At 33.8% G+C, this 23377-nt stretch overlaps 1 protein-coding gene across 5 annotated transcripts in view; it reads right to left on the reverse strand.

The window, feature by feature from the left end:
• The window catches only part of ST8SIA1 (ST8 alpha-N-acetyl-neuraminide alpha-2,8-sialyltransferase 1), a 124172-nt gene that overhangs the window by 3441 nt on the left and 97354 nt on the right, over positions 1-23377 (reverse strand). Inside the window, exons 5-7 of one of the 5 annotated variants that reach the window (XR_004229545.1) lie at positions 13379-14254; positions 3718-3970; positions 1449-1596 (exon numbers count right to left, since the gene is read on the reverse strand). Coding sequence is in view for 1 of the 5 variants with exons in the window: in XM_023504498.2 (XP_023360266.1) it covers positions 13768-14254 (487 nt within the window). In the remaining 4 variants the exon portion in view is untranslated. Of the gene's footprint in view, positions 1-1448; positions 1597-3717; positions 3971-8845; positions 14255-23377 lie in introns of those variants that run through there. The other 4 variants (XR_004229547.1, XR_004229546.1, XR_004229548.1 and 1 more) reach the window with 4 other exon arrangements.

A 23377-nucleotide genomic window follows, 5' to 3' on the forward strand; every position in this document is an offset into this window, starting at 1 on the left:
ATCCATGGAACGAATGCCCACATAAATGAAATTATAAATCCACCAGAGTATTAATATATATAATATTCATGCTTTAAAATAAAAGGTGTTTTTTTTTAAGTCTACTACTAAGAACAATAGGGAAAAGGAGACAGCACATGTGAAAGCTAAACACATAACATTTTAAGAAAAGTGCCTAAGTTTCCATTTCTTTTAAGTTTTTTTGTTGTTTTAGAATAGAAGTCAGTAACTTTTTTAGCCTAAAGTGATACCAACAAGGTTAAGAAATGGTTGTGAGAGTGAATGACTAAACAAAAGAAATTATAAGTAAGCAGAAGCAATGGAAAAAAAAAATGTGGGAGAAGGGAAATTGGAGAATACCATACGACCTAGGTTACCTACCCCTATTCCAGATTAACAATTTGATTTAGATACTGTAGATGTTGGAAAGTTCTTCATAAACTCAAGCAATGGGAAATGTACTATATAAAAAGTAAGAGCAATGTTCTGGGATGACCTGTTTTCAGAAGTACAATGATCCATGGCTATTCTAAAGGATTTATGATCAAAAATCTTATTCATACCCAAAGAAAGAACTGATTATGTCTGAATACAGATTGAGGCATTCTTTCTGTCTCTGTCTGTTTCTCTGTCTGTCATACTTTATTTTTCTTGAGGTTTGTTTTTTTTTTCCTCATTAGGGTAGGAGATCTATGTTTTACTTTCACAACATGACTTTTATGGTAATGTTTTGCTTAACTTCAAATGTGTTTTCTTATTTGGGGGGATGGAAATAAGGGACAGAACTTGGAAGTCAATAATTTTGTTAAAGATTTGTAAAAAATTTATTTAAAATGTAACTGGGGGTAATATTAAATAAACTTTCCAAAAAATATACAGTCATGAAGAATGATCTTCATGAAGCGATTTCATAGAAATCACTTAGAAAATCACTTCTATGCGACTGTACAACACTGTTTGCATTTCAATTTAAATGTCATTACCATTAGAAACATGCTGCCCTGTGTCAAACTGTGTTTTGGATGCCCCCTAGTGGATTGTGTACACTAACTGCAGAGAATCCTGTCAAATCTGGGATTCTTTTACATTAGAGATTAACACAAATTGAGAATGGGTAGTGTCCTCTTCTCTTGATAGATTCCAAATACCCTAATATTGGATAATCTATTGATCTACTTGTTTTGATATTCTATAAGTTTAGGCAGTCATAACTCTGATTCTAAAAGTTTATACTATTAAAAAAATCAACTGTGGATATTTGACCAATTTAAAACTGAAAGACCGCTGACTGGATAGATGGCTGAGCAAAGTACTTACTTTTCAGCAAACTTCCCATCCCAAGCACTTCAAAGTAATAAGGAATAGACCATATGAAATAATTAAAATTATAATAGGAGGAAGAGAAGGCTGGAAAACACTTTCTTCAAGGTTAAAAAAAAAACAACCACCTTTCTAAAACAATAGTAGAGGATATAAAGTATCCAATGTTCTAATTATACTGAGTCTGCCATGTATGTCGTGCTATGTCCCTGCAATGACTGGCTTTGACAGATATTCATTTTAGGCATTGACCAGAGAGGCTTCTATCCTGTGATCCTGAAAAATAAAAATTCAATGAATAAATTAAGATGAAAATTAAAGCAAAAATTAGGACAGAAACTAGGTCTGCAAACAAGAACTCACTAAGAGTTTGTCATTAAAACAAATGAGGAAGTAAATGACTTAGAGCATATGATTGATAATCTGTTCAAAACTGTAGGGTTGGGGAAAAGAGAATGACAATTTTGGGTTTCAAAATATAAAGTTGGAAAACATTAACAGAACAGAATCAAAAGACAAACACTGAAAGGACAAATATGTTATTTACAGTTCAAAACAGCTGACCCTGAAGATAGGATTAATAGAGATAATTCAAAGATCACATATCTTTCAGAAAAATAAATTTAAAATTCCTAAATGTTAACCTTTAATCAGTCAATAAATATTACTAAGTGCCTATTATGTCAGGAAATAATACAAGAAAACTGAACACATATTTTGGAAATAGGGAGTAAAATACAAACCTATAGAATCAACAAATCAACCACAAAAATAAACCCATGTTAAAATTATCTATCAAAGGATATAGTAGTTAACTGGTCAGACTTTCAATGTCAAACATCAAATATTGTAGCCTTGTCCTGCCTTCAGTTATTAAAGAAAATAAATCTAAGTACCCCAGAAGTGACCTTCTTGTATGAGAAATCAAAGAGACAGTAATGTTATATTTTAAAAAAAAAGGAGACTGAGTTACACCTTAAAATAATATATCTTGCAAAGCTGAACCTAAAAAGTAAGTGAAAAAATGAGCTTTAAATAAGAGTAAGGGATTTTTGGTCACTCCTATTAAAAAACAAGATCCCAAAGAAGAGGAGTCTTGTGTACACATAAATACTTCAAAGAAAAGGATATATGGACAAAGACCAAGTAAAGATAATGTAATAAAATTAATAATTTCATGCTAGAGACTAGGTGAGAGAGCAAAGTAGTATAAATTAATCACTAACATTAAGTAATTTAAAAGAGAGAGAGAAAAAAAATAAGTGGACAAAACCCACCAAAAGTATTAAATGAAAGAAATTTTAAAAAAACTTTAATACTTGTAAAGTGGAAATGGATTTTCCTATCCTTTCAAAAAAAAAAAGGAAAATAATAAAATGGACAAGAAAACAAAATTGAGCAATTTGCTGCATAAATTAGTTTCAATTTAAAATGTAAATGAATAAACAGAGGGAAAATTCACTATGCATTATAAATTTATCTATTTCAATTTAAATTTAATTTTATCTCTGTAAAAGAAGCTGTAAGCATGCCTTCCAATACTATAATGCTAACAATCCACAATGCTAAGAGAAATAAACTCTAAAGACATATTATGCTTAAAGATAATGAAATATCATTACTAAATACATCTGTGATTTTTCTTTCTTTTTTTCTTTTTGCAAGGTAATTGAGGTTAAGTGACTTGTCCAGAGTCACAAAGCTAATAAGTATCAATTAATAAAGTTGGATTTGAACTTGGGTCAGTGCTCTATTCTCTGCTTCAACATCACTAGCAGTCCCTAAATATATGTATGATTTATTAATTGCTAAATCTGATGATATCTTTTTAGTCTACATCCATCTGGATCACTCTACAGTTTTTGACGTTATTACCCATACCCTCTCCTGGATTTGCTCTGTCCCCTGGCTTTTCATGACACTGCTTCTTGACACCTGTTTCTTTTCCTATCTGACTGGCCCTTTTTAGTTTTCTATTCTGGATTATCAAACATACACTAACATACACTTGTCTCTGGAAGGATATGCTCCAGGATTCTTCCTATTCTTGCCGTTTCTCACTAGAGACTCTATTTCCTGCCTCCCTTTATACTCTATCTCTGAGATATCAAATTGCTTTCTTCAGAGCTTGTTTCTATTTTTTTTAAAAGCTTATCTCAAATGCAACCTCTTATAAGATCATGATTACTGCCTGTGACTTCCAGAGAATGCCCTATCACCCAGACTAAAAGAGTCAGCTAAGCAATTTCAAGTCTTGACTCAAGGAGAATTAAAATTTTCTGAACATAAAGGGCAATAAATCCATTGCATTCTCACCCAGGTACAGATCATAATTACACTGAATGGAGAGTTTTCATGGGTTGCTCTGTCAAAAAGAAAACCAAGAAATTTCATCACCTTGTGGCTATGATGTTGCCTCTTCAACTCAGCTAGGCAAGTCCTTGAATGACCAGTGACTCCATGGGAATGACCATTCCCATACCTCAGCCTCTTCAACTTGACAGAACCTGCTGAATTTATACTTTGATGACATTGCCTTCAAAACTCGGGCTCAAATCCAACTGAGGCATTATCATCTGTAGTATCAACTTTCATTGTCACCATCATTCTGACCCTTTCTACTAGTCAGTCTCCCAGGGCTTCAGATTCTCTGTAAATGAGGAATGGGGTTAGCTAGTTTCTTGTCTCTTAGCTCTAGCTCTATGCTTCTTTAATTCTGATGGGACCATCACTACCAGTCAATATCTTTTAGCATTTAAGGGAAATATGGGTTCGAAGAAAATCTAAATGATGCTTGGAGTGGATGAGGAAATAGATTTAATTCAACCAACATTTATTGAGCACCTACTATGTGCCAGGCATTATGCTAGGCTTTGAAGACACAAAGACAAAAGTCAAACAGGCTACACTCCCAGGGAGCTTACATTTTACTGAGGGAATGTGGGGAACCACATGTACATTGATAAATATATACAAAACATATAGAGTAAATACAAAATAATATCAAGGGGAGGGTCCATGAGTGGGGGGGGGGCAGCATTAACAACTGGTGAAATCAGGAAAGGCCACTTGTAGGTGGTGTGCTTTGTAGGGAAACAGGAGTTCTGGAGATTTAAGGTGAGAAATGACATTTCAGGCATGAGGAACATCCTGTTCAAATTCATGTTGGTAAGAGAACAGTAGTATGATTATGAGTATTTAACAACCAGCTTTTCTCCCTCCCCCCTCATCCCTCCCTTTCACATATGCACGATATACTTTAAAATTTAATGTGCATTAACAGTTTCCCATCATATCTTAATTCTACAAATCATCATAACTAGATAACCCTAGTTTGTCATCATAACTATAGAGCAACCCTACTTTGTAGCATTTGCCAATTTCTGAGGTGTAAATGCTCACACCAAAAATATAACAATCAACTCTCACAAGTAGATATCAGTTGCCTTTGACACATCACTTTGAGATATAGACTATTATATATGAAGAACAGGGATTGAATTGACCAATTTGTTGGAAGAGTGTAGAAGGGGAATGAGTGAAAGGAAATGTGATCTATGAGTGAGGGGGGGAACTGTGATCTTTCTGGAGAGCTTGGAATGAAATTGTGAAGGCTTTTAAATACAAAACAGAGGTTTGTAGTTTATCCCAGGAGACTAGAAAGCTATTCTATTAGTCCTTCCTAAACAGAGGAGTCATATAGTCACCCACACTTGTGCTTAAAGAATATGAATTTGGCAGAAATGTGGAGGAAATGGCAGGACTGGGGTAGGGGGAAGGGAGGGGAGAAGGGAGGGGAGAAGGGAGAGTGGAGTCTGGAGGAAGACCAATCAGGAAAATATTTTAAAAGTTCAGGTGAGAGGTGTCAGGTGGTGACTATCTGAAAGGAGAAGGTGAAGTATATGGGAAAAGGGAGAGGAGAGAGAAAAAAGGAGAAGGGCAAGAGAATGTTGAAGAAGAATCATTAAGATGTGGAAAAAATTAGATTTGGGGGGCCATTGAGGGAGACTGAAGAGCTGTGGATACCATTGAAATTACAAAGCTAGGTATATTTTTTCTAAATATAACTAGAAAAATAAGAAGAGAAAATTATTATGTTTCACTGGGGGCTAATGAAATTGAGATATCTACAAGGGTAAAGATGTCTAACAAGCAGTTGGCAGATGACAGAGAAAAAAATAATCCAACTCTTAGCTTTTTTTTCCCCACAAACAAAAATTGTAAGACATATTATAAAAGAGATGACTAATGAATATCTAGAAAAGAAAGTTCTGGTCAAAAAAAGTCAATGTGGCTTCATTAAGAATAGATCATACTAATCTCCTGTCTTTTCTAAACAGTCAATAGATAAGCTATAGCAATATTTTATCTGGATTTTATCAAAGCATGTGACAAAGTAAATGAGATTATATTCTTTTTAAAAATACTATGACTTTAAAAAAACTACTGTCATTTCATATGTTTTGCATGATTTCACATATATAATTTATATCATACTGCTTGCCTTCTCAAGAGGTAAGACAGAAGTGGCAAAAAGTGAGAAAATTTGGAACTCAAAATTTTTTTAAATGAATGTTAATTTTTTACATGTGATTGGGAAATGTTTATGAAAATATATTGAGAATAAAAAAATCCATTATCATTTCCCAATATTATTCCCCCATCCCAAGAATCTCTTCTGTATAATAGTGAAAAAATATTATACAAAACAAATGGGCACATCTAATGTGATTTTTGCAGAAAATATGCAGCTTAGGCAGTTTTAGAATCAGGTGGATTTTCAACTGGTTAAATTTCTAGACCTAAAAAATTGTTCCAAGTCAGTTTGGGACTGTTTAACAGGATTGATCTATCCCTTAGATAAAGGTATTAATAGCATGGTTATCAAGATAAGAAGGATCTATGCACTATATTTGAAAGAGAGAAGAGTATCTTCTATATATTCCCTGCATCTGGAGGAGTGTCAAGGGAATAAAACCATTATAAGAGTAACAAGAGATCTTGACTTTACATTGTGCTATTACTGGAAGTTATTTGGATGGTGTGGAGCAGTTTGGGAAGGACGGTTTTTGAATGAGGTTATTGCTTTTAGGTTAATAAATTCTGAAGGGAGTTTAAATCATAGGATGTTGCTACAACTATGAAAAACTCTAGAACCTGTAAAATTCTAAATCTGCAAATTTTGCATATAGTTCCTGATCAAATAGCTCAAGAAAATCTTAGGCTTCTGTTCTCTGGAATAATTTTACATCTTCAATATGTTTACATACTTCTATTAAAAACATCTACCACTTTGAGCAATGTTGAATTTATATATAATAGCTATTTCGGTTAAATTTAAGATCAGTTATTCAGTTAATGGATGCTATGACTATTGTCATAATGAGAGCTGCATTATAAAGAATAAAAACTATCTTCGAAGTCCATAAGATTTGTGTGTTGAATTTTGCTTTTCAACTCATACTGAGTAACTTTTATCAAGCTATTTAACTTTTCAAAACCCCTATTTCCCACTTTCTCACTCTTCACTCCTGCCCCAGACAATTCTCTAAGAATATGAGTTTTTAATATTCATTGGGAGAGAAGATATACTAACCAGAAGTTCCCTATAGCAATGAAAAAAACTGCTCTCCCCACTATCTCTCCAAAAAGAGATTAATCTGGCCTTGGTATATATTATGCAATCATGAAAAGTCAGTGTAAGATTAGCTATAATCTGGAAAAAAATAAAAGGATTCAGGCCTTGCCAAATGCCTCCTTTTTCTTTATGAATATAAATGTGACCAAAGGAGTACCTGGGTCAGAAAGAGTCAGGGATGCTGACCTGTTTCTTCCTTTTGCTCTTCATCCTGTCTATATTCAATTTACTCCAACATAGTGATGTCATTTTGGTTCTCTTTGAGAGCAAAGGACAACCAATCTATCAACTGAATTATCATCATCTCATCTATGCAGCTTAACTATCACTGTCTGGGAACTCAGGCTTTCTAACTATTGCTGGGTATTATAGTGTATAAATTGTACTGAAGGATGTTTAAAGAAGTGAATTTTTATTCTGGATCATTATTATTTTCTTTTTTTGTGGCAAGAATTTTAATTTCCTTTTTTAAAAGTTTTATATTGCTACCATAAGTTTATCTAAAATTGTTCATATATATGTGTATGTATATATTAAATTAAGTGGAGAATAAAATAAAGCAATGAATTAGATGATTCAATTCCCTCCAAAGCACTATCTCCTCATACTTCAATAGGTAAAACCAGATTGTGTTACTGTGTTAATGTGAGAGATTATCTCAATTTTCCATTTCACTTAATTTAACTCAATCAAAAAATTATCAAATAATTTCTATACCTAAGTAACTATATCAAGGGGAAAAAAAGACAGTCACTACTCTCAAGGAGTTTACATTCTATTGGAGTAGTCAGTCACAGTCAATCAACAAACATTTAAGAACTTTGTATTATGCTCAGCTTATCTGGATACAAAGCAATACAAAAACACAACTTCTGTGATCCAGGAGCTCATCTCAATTTCTAATGTACAGGTAAGCAAATACAAGATAATTAGAGGCTGGAGAATACTAGCATTTGGACAATCAGAGAATCGGGAAAGATTTCATATATAATAGATGGCTTCTATGATAAGCCTTGAAGGAGTCTTACAGATTCTGAGAGATAGAGCTGGGTAGGAATTGTCATCCAGACATGGCTGAGAGCTTATGCCAAAGCAGAGATTGGATGAGGAATGATAAATTTATGAAATAGCTAGCAAATCAATTTTGTAGTAATGTAAAGCGTCTGAAGGGAAGTAACGTGAAATAAGTATGTAATGGTGAATTGGAGCCAAATTGCAGAGGACTTGCAGGAATACCTGGGGATATAAAGAAAAAGAGTGGGTGTTATACTCTCTTCTAGGTCTAAATAAGTGGTCCATAATCTATACCTTAATACATTTTATTTTTCAGTTGTGTGAAAGAGGAATTAGGGAGAGGGGGAAGAGTAAAATAAGGATGCTGATTATAAGACTGTTGCTCTTAGATCAGATGAAAGTTGATGTATATCTGAATTAGGGGTCAGTTATATGAGCAAAAGACAGATAATGGATGCGAAGAATATGGGGGTAGAAAATATAGGACTTGGCAACTAATTGGAAATGGAGAGTGGGGTAAAGGAGAGGGAAAAGTCAACAACATGTAAATATAAATGATTGCAAAGGTGATGGTACCATCAAAAAGAATGGAAAAATTTGGAGAAGAGCCAGATTTATCAGATAGGATAATGAGTTCTATTGTTGAGTTTGAGATGTGGAAAGATATGAGTATTATGTGTTATCTCTACTTTTTTTCTACATCTGGAAATTGGAAATACATGAATTTATCATGACTTAATCCAGAAATCTTGAGGCAGGAACGAGATGATTGTTTAATATGATTGATACATCTAAAGCCCCAGTTAGCTAGATATTATCTCCTTTTCCCCCTCCTCTATCCTAAATGCAATAAGGAAAACAAAGGCAACAAGAATCTGTGTACAATATGCATTTCAGTAACAGCACAAAAAGAGATAGGCAATCAATTAACATTAGGAAAACACACTTTTTCATCTAAGCTTTAAAAAAAATCACAGTACATACTAGAATATAACTCAATAAACATATATTACTTTAAGACAATCATCTGTATACAGACAATACAGGTTAGTTGTGTCACAGTGACTATTTCCTCTATAAATCAGAGAAAAATAAAGATTTTTATAAGAAATTATTTTACCTTAAAGAGCAATGATATAATAAGCCTGCAGAGCATTTTCACATGTAAAATGAACATTGTTGGTTTTCCTCATGGTAATGATAAGCAGAGGTTGTATTGTATTCATATAAATATGACATTCTGATTGTTACTATTGAATATTATCCCTAGCAGGCCTAAATGGCAATAGCAGTCTTCAGGTGATAGCACACAATTACATATTGCTTGCCTGCTTTGTAATTTTAGAAGATGAGATAATAACACACACATACACATTAACATTAACTTTCTTAAATGGAATTTCTTAATGCTAAGCATCTTTTTATAGTGTGACTTCACATACTCCCTCCCTTATTTCTCTATGCTGTAGAATCTTTTGGACCCAGTCCCCAATACTTTCATGGAGGCTATATAGAAATAAATGTAATGATTGCTGTCTTCACAAAATGTAACGAATAAGAAAATCCAACTGAATGAAACATCAATTTAGGCCACAGATTAAAACAAGTATGAAAAAATTATCTATATATTTAAGACATCTAATCCAAATGGCAGTTAAGAAATTCATTTTCCTATCTATCTTACCTCTAGGAATTTCCACGTCAAATCCTTGACTTATGTCTGCCCAAAATTAAGATTCTCTGATAATTCATAGACAGTGCAATAGTCTCCTATTTTAATGGATAGAAAATGAAGTTTCACTCTTCGTCCAATTCTCACAAAACCCTTCTAGATATTGTTGTCATACTTATGTTGGGCCCAATTCATTTTTTTGTTCCATGTATGGTGGAAACTTATATAGATGTAAATATGTCAATGGGGTACAAGTCTACCCAAATACACACACACATACATTACAACTAATTTGTAAACTCCTGGGGGAACCATGTCTCACTCATCAAGCTTAATGTTTTGCATATAACAGTTCTTGATAAACATTTCTGACATGAATGCACTTTGGGGTAGGATAGAGGAATTTTAAGATTTGTAATAACATTAACTTTCCTCAGAAATACTTAATCTTGACCAACATGGTATAAGTTAAAAATCACAAAATTCAGTATGCCTACATATAGAAAACCAGACCATTATTAACCCCAAAGAAAGAAATTGGTTGCTTAATAACAGATGTTTAAATTATGGGACCTCATAGCTCTAGACAATAAGATATAATAGCATATCTATTAGTGTTTTCCATGTTCAGTCTAATCTCAAGTAACTGTAGAGATTATCTATTCTTTGGAATCTTGTGGTAAATTCTGAATCCTAGAAATGCTTCCATTTATTTCCCATCAGGCTCTCTCTCTCCCCTGGGCTTCATCAATTAGAAATCTGGGAAATGATAGTTTAAGTTATTTGAAGCAAAAATATAACTGGGAAATTAATTTTCTATAAACTGGAGACCTGGGCTTGACTCCCTGGGCAAATCACTTTAACTTTTCCCTACCTTAGTTTATTCATCGGTTAAAAGGAAATACTACAACTTCCATCACCTATATTAGAGGTTTGTATGGATGATGAAATAAACTAAAATGCCATGTAGTTGCAAACTACAATTATTATCTATTCCAACAGCAAAAATAAGTTATTTAAGCATTCTTGCATTAGTGCAGATAATTGAAAATTGACTATATAGAAATGGATTCCAGTAAGAAAATATGGACTGCCAACATGCCTAATGCAAAGCTTATATGAAAAATAATCTTTTAACTATACTTAACAATGACTATTTCCAAGCTTGTATATTTCTAGGTGATTTTAAAGGAAAACAAATCATAACATACATATGTATTCTTAATTTTCATTCCATGTTAAAAAATAAAGTACCATTTTATTTATGTGATTCAAAAATAAATGTGAAAAAGTAAACTGATTTTAAATGATGATGTCCTTTGTTATCTCACCATCAAAAGGGCTGAAATTTTGTTTAATTGATTATGCATTGGAGCTAATCTCTTGTAATTCTTGTATTTCTATAAAATTCTTGTAATTCTATAAAATCTAATTGATCAAACATGATTCAAAGCAGAAAGTATGGTCTTAAAATTCTTAAGACCAAATAGTTCTTATTTGGTTGGGAGATTAGCATTTCTTTTCATTGTGATGATATTTCTATGATGTACTAAGAAAGAAGGCTGCATAAATCCTCAAGAATGACCACTATAAAAAGCATGACTATAAAGCAGTCTCATTCAGTAAATAATCACAAAATTCAACTTCAATACTTTAGAATCATAACATATATGTAAAATATTTTTTCCAAAAAAAAGATATGTTTTTTCTTTGGCCCTCTGGAGTCCACACAGAATAGATAGAATAACATAAATCCCTAGGATAGCTTTGTATGTATCTATTACAAATCATCATTGGGAATTATATAATAAAAGATATTGATATACCTTAATATTCAATGCTACAGAGAAAGATGGACAGACAGACTAATGAAACGATTAATAAAGAGTTGTTGTTTGTTTGTTTGTTTTTTTAAAATCATGGCATTAATTTGGATACAAGCATCTTATAACTTTTGAATGGATTTCTCCATTTAGAATACTTATATTTTAATGGTATATATACTTAGACATGTATGTTTTCTAATGTAATTACTAAGCAATTTGTGCTTTGAAAGAATAGATATATTCAGGCTGGCATATGTATTGAAAATTTAGCAAAGCTTAATAGCATTATGTTTTGCAACACTATGCTACTACACAGAATCAAAAAAAAGAAAAGTGGATTCTGGTATACAATTAATCAATATTCTCAAAACTTTTAAAAATAACCTTCTAACAATCAGTATAAAGTGAATTATGACAAATAATCACATTTTAAACCATCCATTTCTCATTTTGGCTCTCCCATTCTTTTTTCCTTTAAAATTGTCTCAAATTTATTGATGACATGGATTAACAAAACCATGTTTTATTCTAACTTCTTATCCTTTAAATTATTTTATCTGGTCGTTTTGATTTTTATTGTTGAGGTTTTTACATGAAGAATTTGATAACTTCAGTGTGCCTGTGGTCCTATGATATCTTTTAATGTATGTATTCCTTCTAAAAGTGCAGATCTTTCTCAATCCATAATGAATGTAATAACTCCCCATTGAAACAAAGGAAACAGGCTTGCTGGGTAAACACCCTAGGAGCTCTTCTACAACCACAGACCTTTTCATGGGAGGTATTGTGTCATTCAGAGCAGCAATATCCATGCAAGAAATATCTGGCATGGATAGAAAAGGCTGTATTTGCTCTGGGTAATCTTTTGGGACTAAAAATTTGGGTCACTGGATATATCCCTTCCACATTGCAGATAAGGGCACAGCATCTCCACAATCTGGAAAATCCATGTAAAATTTTTTGGCTCTCCCTTTTTTACCATAGAAATCTGAGTTGTTATGGCATTGAAAGATAAAAATATTGCTGATATTACACAATACTATACATATATCTTACGCATTTCTGATTTTCTAGATTTTTTTTCCTGTGTTATCTGCCGGCCTTCACATAGCATCTGCAGCATCCACAAAACTCCATAAAAATTCCCATTTAATTGCTTATGCCGACCCAGGACTGTATTAGCAAAATGGAGGACAGCCAGTAAGCTATTATCTAAGAATTACAGTGCACATGGTGGATTTTTTTTTTTAAATCCATCACTGGTTATATAAATTTTGGCCCTAACAAACTGACAACTTTATTATGTATTAAGGGATATGTATGTCTGTATAGGAAGAAGACAATTGTTCTACCTTGCTTTATAATGTAAATTCCTAGGGAAATATACTAGGAAATATAGTATTTAGGGAATACTAAACTTAAATACTGCTATGATCCCACAGAACTTTAATACATATCTAAACACCAAATTCTGAACAAGATTATAATAAATTTGGAAAATACTACATTTAAGTATGTAGTCTCTTTATAGTAACAAAACAATGACAGGGCAACATGGACACAATTATATGATTTAAAAACTGCAGCTATTACCTGAATTATTCAGATAACAGAGGAAGAAGCAGAAAAGAGAGAGGAGATAGAATCTAGATACCCAGAGTGGGTTCCAATTTGCCAGGGATTCACATTGTCTAAGTGCTTGGCAAAAGAGCAACCCATCATTTGAAAAAGAAAAAGTGATTACAGACATAACATTAAAAAAAACAATCACAACAGTTAACTACGACATTTTGGATTGTTATTACAGAATACAATATTATTTTACTCACACACAACTTCTTCTCCCTCCCTACCCACCCACTCACCCCCACAACCCCAAATGACAAAAATAATGCTTGTAAAAACTACCTTTCTAAATACCAGTTTTGAGTCAGAAGGATTTCAATATAGTCAGTGTTATTGGCCAATCATCACTAAAATTCCCTCTTCCCATTTCCCAAATTCCCCTTATTGTTTGTCATCCTAAAACAGCATGATCTTCATTGAATGACACCATTTGAACTTTCTTCAAAGTTTTACTGGCCAAAAATTCACAGCAAACCACAAAATATTTTGCAGAAGGAATGATTTCCTGGTAAGCCTCCAAGTAAATGTTTAAACCACAGCATTTTGTTTCTTTTTCCTTATGTGATCTATGCAAATCCATAAATAAGTCTGAATGTTTTTTCTTCTGCATAGTCACACACATAAGTACTAAAAACATTGCACTGGCCCATTCACTTCCTGCATCTCAGTCCTTAGGAAGTGGGTGGGCTTGGGAGGTCTTCACATGGTTCTAGCTGCATTTTTAGCACTCCAATTTTATGAAGATACCAAAGCTGAAGGAATTCCTCTGGCATGGCATGGAAGCCTGAATAAGGGAGTTCATTGTCATAATAATGATGACTAATAGACTGCTCACGCAGATCCACTGAGAAAGGCCAGAAGCCATAGATGGTAACTTCTTCACACAAACCCAAAGCAGCACTGACAAGAAAGAGACCTGTAGATAAGCGCTTAGCATGAATTCCTCTGCTTTTCCAGAATTTGCCAATGCTACGAAGAAAGTTGGGATTGGCAAAAAGCACTGTTTGGTTGGCACCCACATCTGCCAATGTATAATAAACCCGGAGAGATGGTTCTGTCCCTGTTTTCATAGAAAAAGCAGGCATGTAAATGTAGCTGTGGTTATATACTTTCATGTCATCAACAAATGTCTTTCGGGACCAAAGCAAGTTCTGGAATCTGTTTAAAAAAAAAAAAAAAGAAAGCAAAGAAAAAAAAAGAAAGAAAGAAAAGAAACAATCTTAGCAACGAGGGAAACAAATACAACAATGTCCAAACAACTTCTTTTATCTTGTGGTGGCGCCAGTGATTAAGTCAATAATAATTTTTAAAAATAAATTAGCAATTTATTTTAAAACAACTTTTTACATAAAATCCTCTTTGAACTTGTAGAAGTTGTAAAGCTTTTGTGGAATTATTTCCAAGCTCATACATAATTTTTTATGTTCAACCTACCTCCGTATATTATTTTTTCTGAGCATAAAAATACTAAGATGCTGGCTTCTTTCAAAAAGAATTTGCATGGATTCATTTTCATGCAAAATTATTGTGAAATAGAATACCTTTTTAAAATAAATACTACCAATTTCAAACTTCCTTATGTGCTTGTTACACACTGTTTATTCTCCATATTTTCAAGGGATAAATTTTGGAGATCCCAGAGAATTCCATGCATACTTTAATGTACCAATAATAATGACATTCACAAAAGGGAACTTATTTCCAACACAAAATGTCTCAAACAGCTGCCTATGTTTCTTTCCTGAGTAATAATTCATATGGTCCTTAGAGTACTCCAAAATACTTTCCTTCCCATAACTCTTCAAGTAAGCAGTACAAGTGCTACTATTTCCATTTTATTGATGGTAGAATTGAATGAAAAAAAATGACTGGATTAACTGACTTTCAGTGATTTGACTGGGGTAAATAAGACATCTAGAATATGAAATCAGAATTCTTGAGTCCAAAACCAGCCCTCCTTTCACTTTACAACAATGTTTGTGCTTCCAATTGCCTTCTCTCAAAAAAGAGATGCTATTTTTCTGTTTTATGAAGAGAATGCCTTGACTTGGAGTGTCTGTAGCCAATAGTGGCAGAAGCTGGGGATGAGGACAGGGCAATTTTAGGAAACAGGAGGAAGTACCACCAAGAAAGAGTTGGACAGGCTGAATCATGAATTTTTGAAACTGCAAATTATGAATCCACAAGATTCAAGGATTTTGTGTTGGATATGTTTGCCAAGCATCTCACAGTGGGCAGGCATGAACGAGTTGAGATGTACATAATTGGAGGGAATAAACAAATCAAATGAGCATTTGAACATAACAGTCAGGAACTAAGCATCTAAAGCTATATTTATTATAACTGCTAGGAAAAGCATAAAACCCATGTACCATCCAGAACATATTCTTCTCTCAAGTTTCATTGTGCATCTGAATGTTCAATTCTTAGGGTAGTCCTCACAGATATGAGTAATATGTGAGTTCTCAAGCACCATTACTATGCCCTTAGAAGAATGCATAATAGCAGGTTCAATCTGACTTCAAAGATTAGATATAGGTGGTCCTCAAATTTATAAATTCGTGTTTTTCAATTTCAAGAGAGTTCTTGTCACAGATATTGTAAATTCCCCTACAGTAGGTGGTCCAGACTTTCAATCCAAAGTTTTATATTTTCTGGCTCATACAAACACACACTGCATATAATCTTGCTTCTTCATTTGTAAAATGATCAAGACCATTCAGCCTAAACTGGTTACAGATTTTAAGGAAAGGGCCAAATGTGCCTTTAAATTTGAAGCAAAAAACTTAGGTTCAAGAAAGGCCAGAGAGAAGTTGAATGTAGAATCTTTTATTAATAAGGAAAATGTACCTAATTTAACCAGTGACTCAGAACTGAAGCTTGGGATTTACATGAACCAAGTTTATTTTGGGGAATTTCTCAAGAAATATATTTGGCTTATGCCTAAGCTTTTTCCTAGAGAACATTAGAATTTGACATGTCTAGCTCTTCCTGAAAAAATGCCAAAGGACATTTGGTTCCCCTGAAAGTGCTCAGATTAACAAAACATTTAATAAAGAACAGCGTTTTTATATAATCTGATAAAAATATAAAAGATTTGCATCTGACTTTATAAATTGTCTTTACAATATTTCCCCCTCTCTGATAAGCCAAAGATATATGTAATATTCCAGACTTCTAGTACTACCCTAAGTGGATCCCAGGTGGAACTGGATTGAAGTATTCCTGCAAAAGTCATTTTCTACTTCTATTGTCTGGGGAAAAGAGCAAGAGAATAGAGGAGTCAAACCAAAAAAGAAATTTTTAGTGATTGAAAGGGCTTCAAATGTGTGAGGAAGTCCAGGGATTGAATGGGGCAGATATGTGTGAAAACACTTTGGGGAACTTGAGGAAAAAGAGAACTAGCTAGTACTCAGCGAATAATAAATCTTTATTGATTCATTGCTTGATCTGAAAGAGGAAAAGGATTGAGGAAAAAAAGAGCTGAAGAGAAAATTTGAAGTAGGAAAAGGAGAAAGTAAGGTAAAGCAGGGCAGTTAAGTGGCACAGTGGACTGGAATTAGGAAGACTCATCTTCCTTAGTTCAAATTTGGTTACAGATACTTCCAAGCTGTGTGACTCTGGGCAAGTCACTTCCCAAGTCTCTTACCTTTATTTGCCTCATCTGGCATCATTATTTTGCTCATCTGGCAAATGAGCTGGAGAAGGAATAGCAAACTACACCAGTATCTTTGCCAAGAAAACCCAAGAAAAAGGGGTCCCAACAAAGAGTTGGGACATAATTAAAACAAATGACTCAACAACAACAAAAACATAAGTAATGTAAATTTTAAAAAGGTAAACAGAATGGCCAAAACAAATTGGAAAGTAAAATAAATCAAATAGAGAAGGGAAAAGAAGTTATAAAGCTGAAAGAAAGCAGACTGTTCAGAGACAAAAACGGCTATAAACATAAGTGCACTGGAGCTGCAGTGTATTTACACTTTGGAAATCAGCAAATTATGTAAACTAAGTTTTGGTTTATTGTTTGTTGATTATCTAAGCTTTTAAAAAGCAATGAGAAAATGTTAATAATACAGATTAAATTTAAAATGTGTCTTTTTTTGATAGCTAGATGCTAAATATTTATCAGTTTACCTCTGGTCATAAACATCTTAATGAGATGGCTAGAAAGCAAGTTATAAAAACCAATTTGTAAAAAGATTAAACAAAAAAAATCTGATTTGGAAATGGGGAAATCTGAATTATTTCAGGAGATGGAAGAATAGAACATCAAAAAATAAAAAGGAGGAGGAAAAGAGGAAGAAAAATAATTTTGTAGTTTAGTGCTAAAAACAATATGAAGAGGTGGAAGCTGGATAATCTGTCCCAAGGATAATCTTATCCTTGATAAGATATTTACCCTGAAGCTGTCAGTTGATTTTATCCCAGAAGAATCAGAGGGAGAAAAAAAGGGTAGAAGTCATTAGTGATGCTCTACTGAGGGTATGAGGCAGATATTTGTTAGCCTAATCAGAACAGAAATTGGATGTTGTATGTAGGGCATACGTCCAAGATATAACTGAAATACCCCTCTAACCCCTCACGAAGACTTGTGAAACAGATGACTCTTTCACACTTCAGGAGATTCACATGGTCATAAGTGAAACTGACAGAAGGAATACAGAAAGCATTGCTGAGTATGGGACAGGAAACAACACCACAGGAACATTTGGACAAGGAGTGTTAGAGGAAAAAAATAAGGTGTTTTTGTCATTGGAGTATGCTGCATGCTGAAGATTCTCATCAATTAAATTATCATATCTGTGCATATTTCTCTCATATCTTTCTATTGATCCCTAATCTATTCCTGTTCTTCAGTCCCATACCACCAACTGTCTATTGGAAGCTTGAACATAGAAGATAAAGGGAAGGGACTTCAGGAATAGCTCTTTACACTCAGGGTTGTCAAAGAAACAAGATGGATTTAACCAAAAGTGGGTCTGCAATCTCTAAAAAGGAAAAACAACAAAAAGAACAAAATATCTTGAATTGGCAGTGGGGGAAGGCTGAAGAATAGAACATCCACAAAAACAAAGAAGGAAAGGAAGAAAAAACATTCTGTAATCTGGGATTAAAAGCAAATTTACAAATTTCTTAAAGAAGAGGAATCTAGATTATCTGTCTTCCTTTTCACAGAAGCTCATCACTTGATTTCATCCCGGAAGAATCAGAGGGAGAAAAGAATGGCAGCTTAAACTCAATAGATTCAAAATAGAACTCAATATTTTCCCACTCTCCAACCTTCCCCTCTTTACAACTTTCCTATTTCTCTCCAGAGCACTACCATCCATCTAAGTAACCTGGTTTACAATCTAAGAATATTTTTGTGTCACTTTCCCTCACTCCCCCATCCAATCAATTACCAGTCTTAATTTCTCCACCCTAATTTCCATCCACAATGAAACCATTTAGACTTTTATCACTTCTTACCTAGACTATTTTGATAGCCTCCTAACTGATCTCTCCTCTCTCTAATCCAACTTCTATAATATTTGCCAAGTTGATTTTCCCAAATCATATGGTTGACTAATATAAGTCCTCTATTCAAGAAACTAAGGAAACTCTATTGCTTCTGATAAAAAACAAACTCCTCTGTTTTCATGAAAAGCCCTTCACAATCTGACTCTATCATTTCTGGGCTGATTTATTCGATCTTCAAGCTAAGCTTGCCTAATTAAAGCCCATAGACAAATTGTATTTCTTGTTTCTGGCCTTTTGCACAGGTCTGGAAAATACTGTCCCTATAATAAATACTTGTTGATTGACTGGAATAAATTCTCTTCTCCACTTTGTCTCTTAGAATTCCATGCTCTTTCAAAGTCAAGCCAAAGTCAAGTGACACTTTCTATATGAGGCCTTTTCTATTACTAGCATATATTACTCTATTCCAGCAATACTAGAATATAAGCTATGGGAGAGCAGGAACTATTTAGGGTTTTTTGTCACCATCACTAGGATGTACCACTGTGCTTGGCACATAATAGGTACTTAATAAATGCAACGAAACAATGAATAAAACTATAAATCTGTATATAAGAGAGGAAAATGTGTGTGCTAAATAATATCTCAAGCCTAATGTGACCACACTCTTCAAAGTACTTCCCATTAAACGTGCAATTTTGATAACTGATATTTGTGATAAAGCAGAGTTTTTTTGTAGGACAGCTAGATGGTGCAGTGAATACAATGCCAGGTCTAGAGTTATGAAGATTTTCGTCTTTCTGAGTTCAAATCTGACTTCAAATACTTAACTAACTGTGTGATCCTGGGCAAGTCACTTAAATCGATTTGCCTCAGTTTCCTCATCTGTAAAATGAGTGGGAGAAGTAAATGACAAACCGCTCTAGTATCTTTGCCAAGATAACTCCAAACTGGGCCATGAAGGACATGACTGATTAAATAACAACAACAAAGGATATTTTATGAACTGTTTTCACAGGATCATGTGGCAAAGTATGTGAGCACATCAATAAAGTTCTGCCAATACTGAGTGATAGTGATCTTTTAATTTTATGGGATTTAGCAGGTGGTAAGAAGGAATAGTCAACTCTAGATATCCCCCAAGGTATCCCATCAGATATGGGAAGTAAATAGGAGATTCATTAAGAGTAGGAGCCTTACTCACTTAAACATATTCTCTTTAATTTCTTGTGTCCCTGTGTATTATAAATCAATCTATTCTTTCTTTGTGGATAAAGTTCACCAGGAATTTATCCGTGTGTGGCCAAAGGGAAAATAAGGAAGCAAAAAAGGTATATGTCAAAAATTGTGGGCATATGGAGAAAATTGGGGGGAACAAGACTAGTAATCCTGAAGACATGTTGGTTAGATTGCTGGTTGAATGTTTGAGAGATTTAGATTTTAGAATCCAGTATAATTTCCCCCTTGTAGAAGTTATAGAGAAAGCCCTTGATCTCCAGAATGGGAGCAGGGTGCTCACAGCCTCAGAAATTACTGACATCTAAATTTGCAGATTATTGGTCTACTAATCACCAATGTGAAAAATTCACGAAGAATTTGTGTTAAGCCATAAGAGTGTCCTCATATCATAATGCATTACACCTTTATATTTAAGAACATCAGTTGGTGATTTCAAAGGAAAAGGAGTACCTTGTGTAGAAATAGAGAAATAAACTAGATGCTCTCGGAAGAGACTGTATGAAGGTATGATATTGGTATCAACAGTCTATTATATAGAAGAAGTAATTGGATGCTGTAGGGAATGGGGCACTTGATTTGAAGTCAAGAATTAACTGAGTTCAATCTTTCCTTAAACAGGTACTAATTGTGTGACCCTAAGTCAAGTCATTTAACTGCTCTCAGCCTGTGTCCTTCTCTGTAAATGGGAGTAATAATACTACCTACCTTACATAATTGTCAGGAGGATCAAATAAGAAAACATGTAAAATGCTTTGCAAACCTAAAAGTGATGTATAATCATTAGCTGTTTCTAACATAGAATCATAGAACTCAATTGATCCAATCTCCTCCTCGTTTTATGTATGAAATAAATGAGGCCAAAAAAAGCAAAGTGGCTTACTTAATGCTACATAGCTATTAGTGGCAGAGAACCTCCTCAAGAGTTTTATCCAATTATCTCCAAGTCAGTAAATCACATGCCTTTTGTGAGAATATAAACTCAGCTGTGATCTCATTATTATTCTTTTCTCTCCCATTGGGAGATGGTTAGGGTGAGCTTTATCAGCAATAATCCTTTATATGTCCTGTCTTTTGAACTGCTTTCCAAACTCCAAGGGGCATATTTTGGGTTGCTGAAAAAGCTCATAGAGACACCTGTTCATATATTTCCTTCCTTTCCTCATTTAAATCCTTTATTGAATCAATCTATTTCATTATTTGTCAGCCCCTTCTTATAGTCTCTGTAACAATTTTCTTCTTCATTTCTTTTTTGTCTGATTTTTTAAAAATAGTTTTATCTTATGAGAAATCAGTCCTCTGTCACTTCCTTGGAACATCTGCAAAATCACTCATGTGCTTTACAGTCAGAACTAACTCAAAACAGGAACTACTGCCCTTTGTCATTTTTGTGCTAATAATACAAATCCTATTTTTTATTTTGTTTAATCTCTCAATTATGCCCTGTTACTTCATCTGCTCCAATACTTTTGTCCTCATCAAATCATTATTAAAAGATGAGAGAGGCAGAAATATTCAAAGATATGTTTAGCTAAAGATTTTTCACTTTTCCCCCCAAGAACAGTATTTACATAAAACTAGCCTTTTTTCTCACTGTGCTTTTGCTTATAATTTATGCTTTTTGTCATGGTGCTTGTATTTCCACATTTTTTACCATCCACTTCCTGACCAAATGCATTTTCAGATATTAACTTTTGCTTTCCAGTACTACTTAGACTTTCTGTCAATTTCAGTGTTGGCTATTCTTATTTTTTCTTTCTTTATGCAATTTGTTTATCAAGAAGTTGCTTCTTCCCTCCCTTTTCTTCCCTCATATTCTGTCTCTCTCTGTCTCTGTGTGTGTGTGTCTCTCTCTGTGTCTCTCTGTGTATGTTTCTCTATGCATGTCTCTCTCTCTGAGTGTGTCTCTCTCTGTGCATGTGTCTTTGTGCCTGTCTCTGTCTCTGTCTCTGTGTGTGTGTGTGTGTCTGTGTGTGTGTGTGTCTCTATCTCTCTTTCTCTCTGTGGGTGTGGATGTCTCTCTCCTTTTCTCCCTCTCCCTCTTTCCTTATTTCTGTTTCTATCTCACACTTCAGCATTTACCAGAGGAAACTATTTTACTAGAAAATATCTATCTTTCTACAAATAAGTGAATTAATATTTTAGAGTTAGGAATATTACATTATACTTTCCCTAACATTGTAGCTGGGGAAGACATGTCTAGAAGTTATCTGGTAGAGACAAAATTAACTTTTTTTGTTCTAAAAAAAGCATATGGGTCCATAAAAAGAAACTTGTTTATGGAAAGCTTTGAATAACTATGAATGGCTGCATTTAAAGGACTTCAAAGCATCTATCAATTCCATTAAATTAAATCAATTCCATCAAAAATTCTCATAAATTATGAGGTTTGTGCAACACCCAAATCATTCATTAACTAGATGTTTTGATATTATATAAAAACAGCCTATAACTTTTCATCCCATAAAAAGTTAATAGCTTGAAGTTTTTCTCCCCTTTCTAAATTCAACTTAACTGCAAATAATACAACTTCATTCCTCTTTATATTAATAAGGCATTGCTCAACTTTGTTCTACTTTTCAATTGGGAAGAGAAAAAAAGACCTGCCAGAAGTTGTTCAATTGATTTCAGTTATGTGTAACTCTTCATGACTCTCATTTGAGGTTTTCTTGATAAGGATACTGAAGTGATTTTCCATTTCCTTCTTTAGTTCATTTTATAGACTGAGACAAACTGAGACAAACAGGGTTAAGTGAGGTCACAGAGTTGCACAGGAAGTGTCTGAGATAGATCTGAACTCAGAAACATGAGTCTTCTAGACTCCAGACCTGGCATTTTATCCATTGTGCCACTTAGCTGCAGGATATTAGTTTCTTATTTATCCATTTTAGCAGGCTGTACATTCTCGTTCTTTAGAGATTTTTTTTAAGTCCCATCCTTACTTTTTTCTTTTCATCCTATTCATTTCTCAGGAAAAATAGTGGAAAGCTTCCCTTTCTCACCCATGAATTTCTTTGTGACCAAGAACAATAAACAAAAACATTAAGCAGAGTAATGACATCTTATTAAATATAACATCATGTCCTGGAAGTCATAGAAGAATAACTCTACTCTTACTTCACAACAAAGAAACTGAGTCCCAGGGGAGGTTATATGACTTGTCCAAGATCACATTGTTAGCCTGTATCAGAGGTCAAGTTTAACCCAAGATCCCATGACTCTAGAGCCAATGTATTTCCCACTGTGCTTCCTTGTGTATCTGCTATGACAAGACTGCCATGTTTGATCTTCTGATTTCTGGTACTTTAATTGGTTTTTTAATTAATTGGTTCAACTTCTCAAAAGGAAGGTAATCTTTTAATTGAAGTCATTTAACTGACACCTGAAGAAGATTGGGCTTAATTTGATAGGCTATGAGGAGGCATTGACTGAAGGGTTTTAAATAGTGAAGTAATATAATTAGAGCTGCCAATTATGTGTAGCATGGAGTGGAGAGGGAAGATACTAGAGTCTGGAATATCTGTAATAAGCTATTATTGTAGTTCATATGAAAAGGAATATGAGATTGAGAGAGGGTAATAT

Source organism: Sarcophilus harrisii, chromosome 5 (assembly GCF_902635505.1).
Source record: "Sarcophilus harrisii chromosome 5, mSarHar1.11, whole genome shotgun sequence".
Taxonomy (NCBI): domain Eukaryota; kingdom Metazoa; phylum Chordata; class Mammalia; order Dasyuromorphia; family Dasyuridae; genus Sarcophilus; species Sarcophilus harrisii.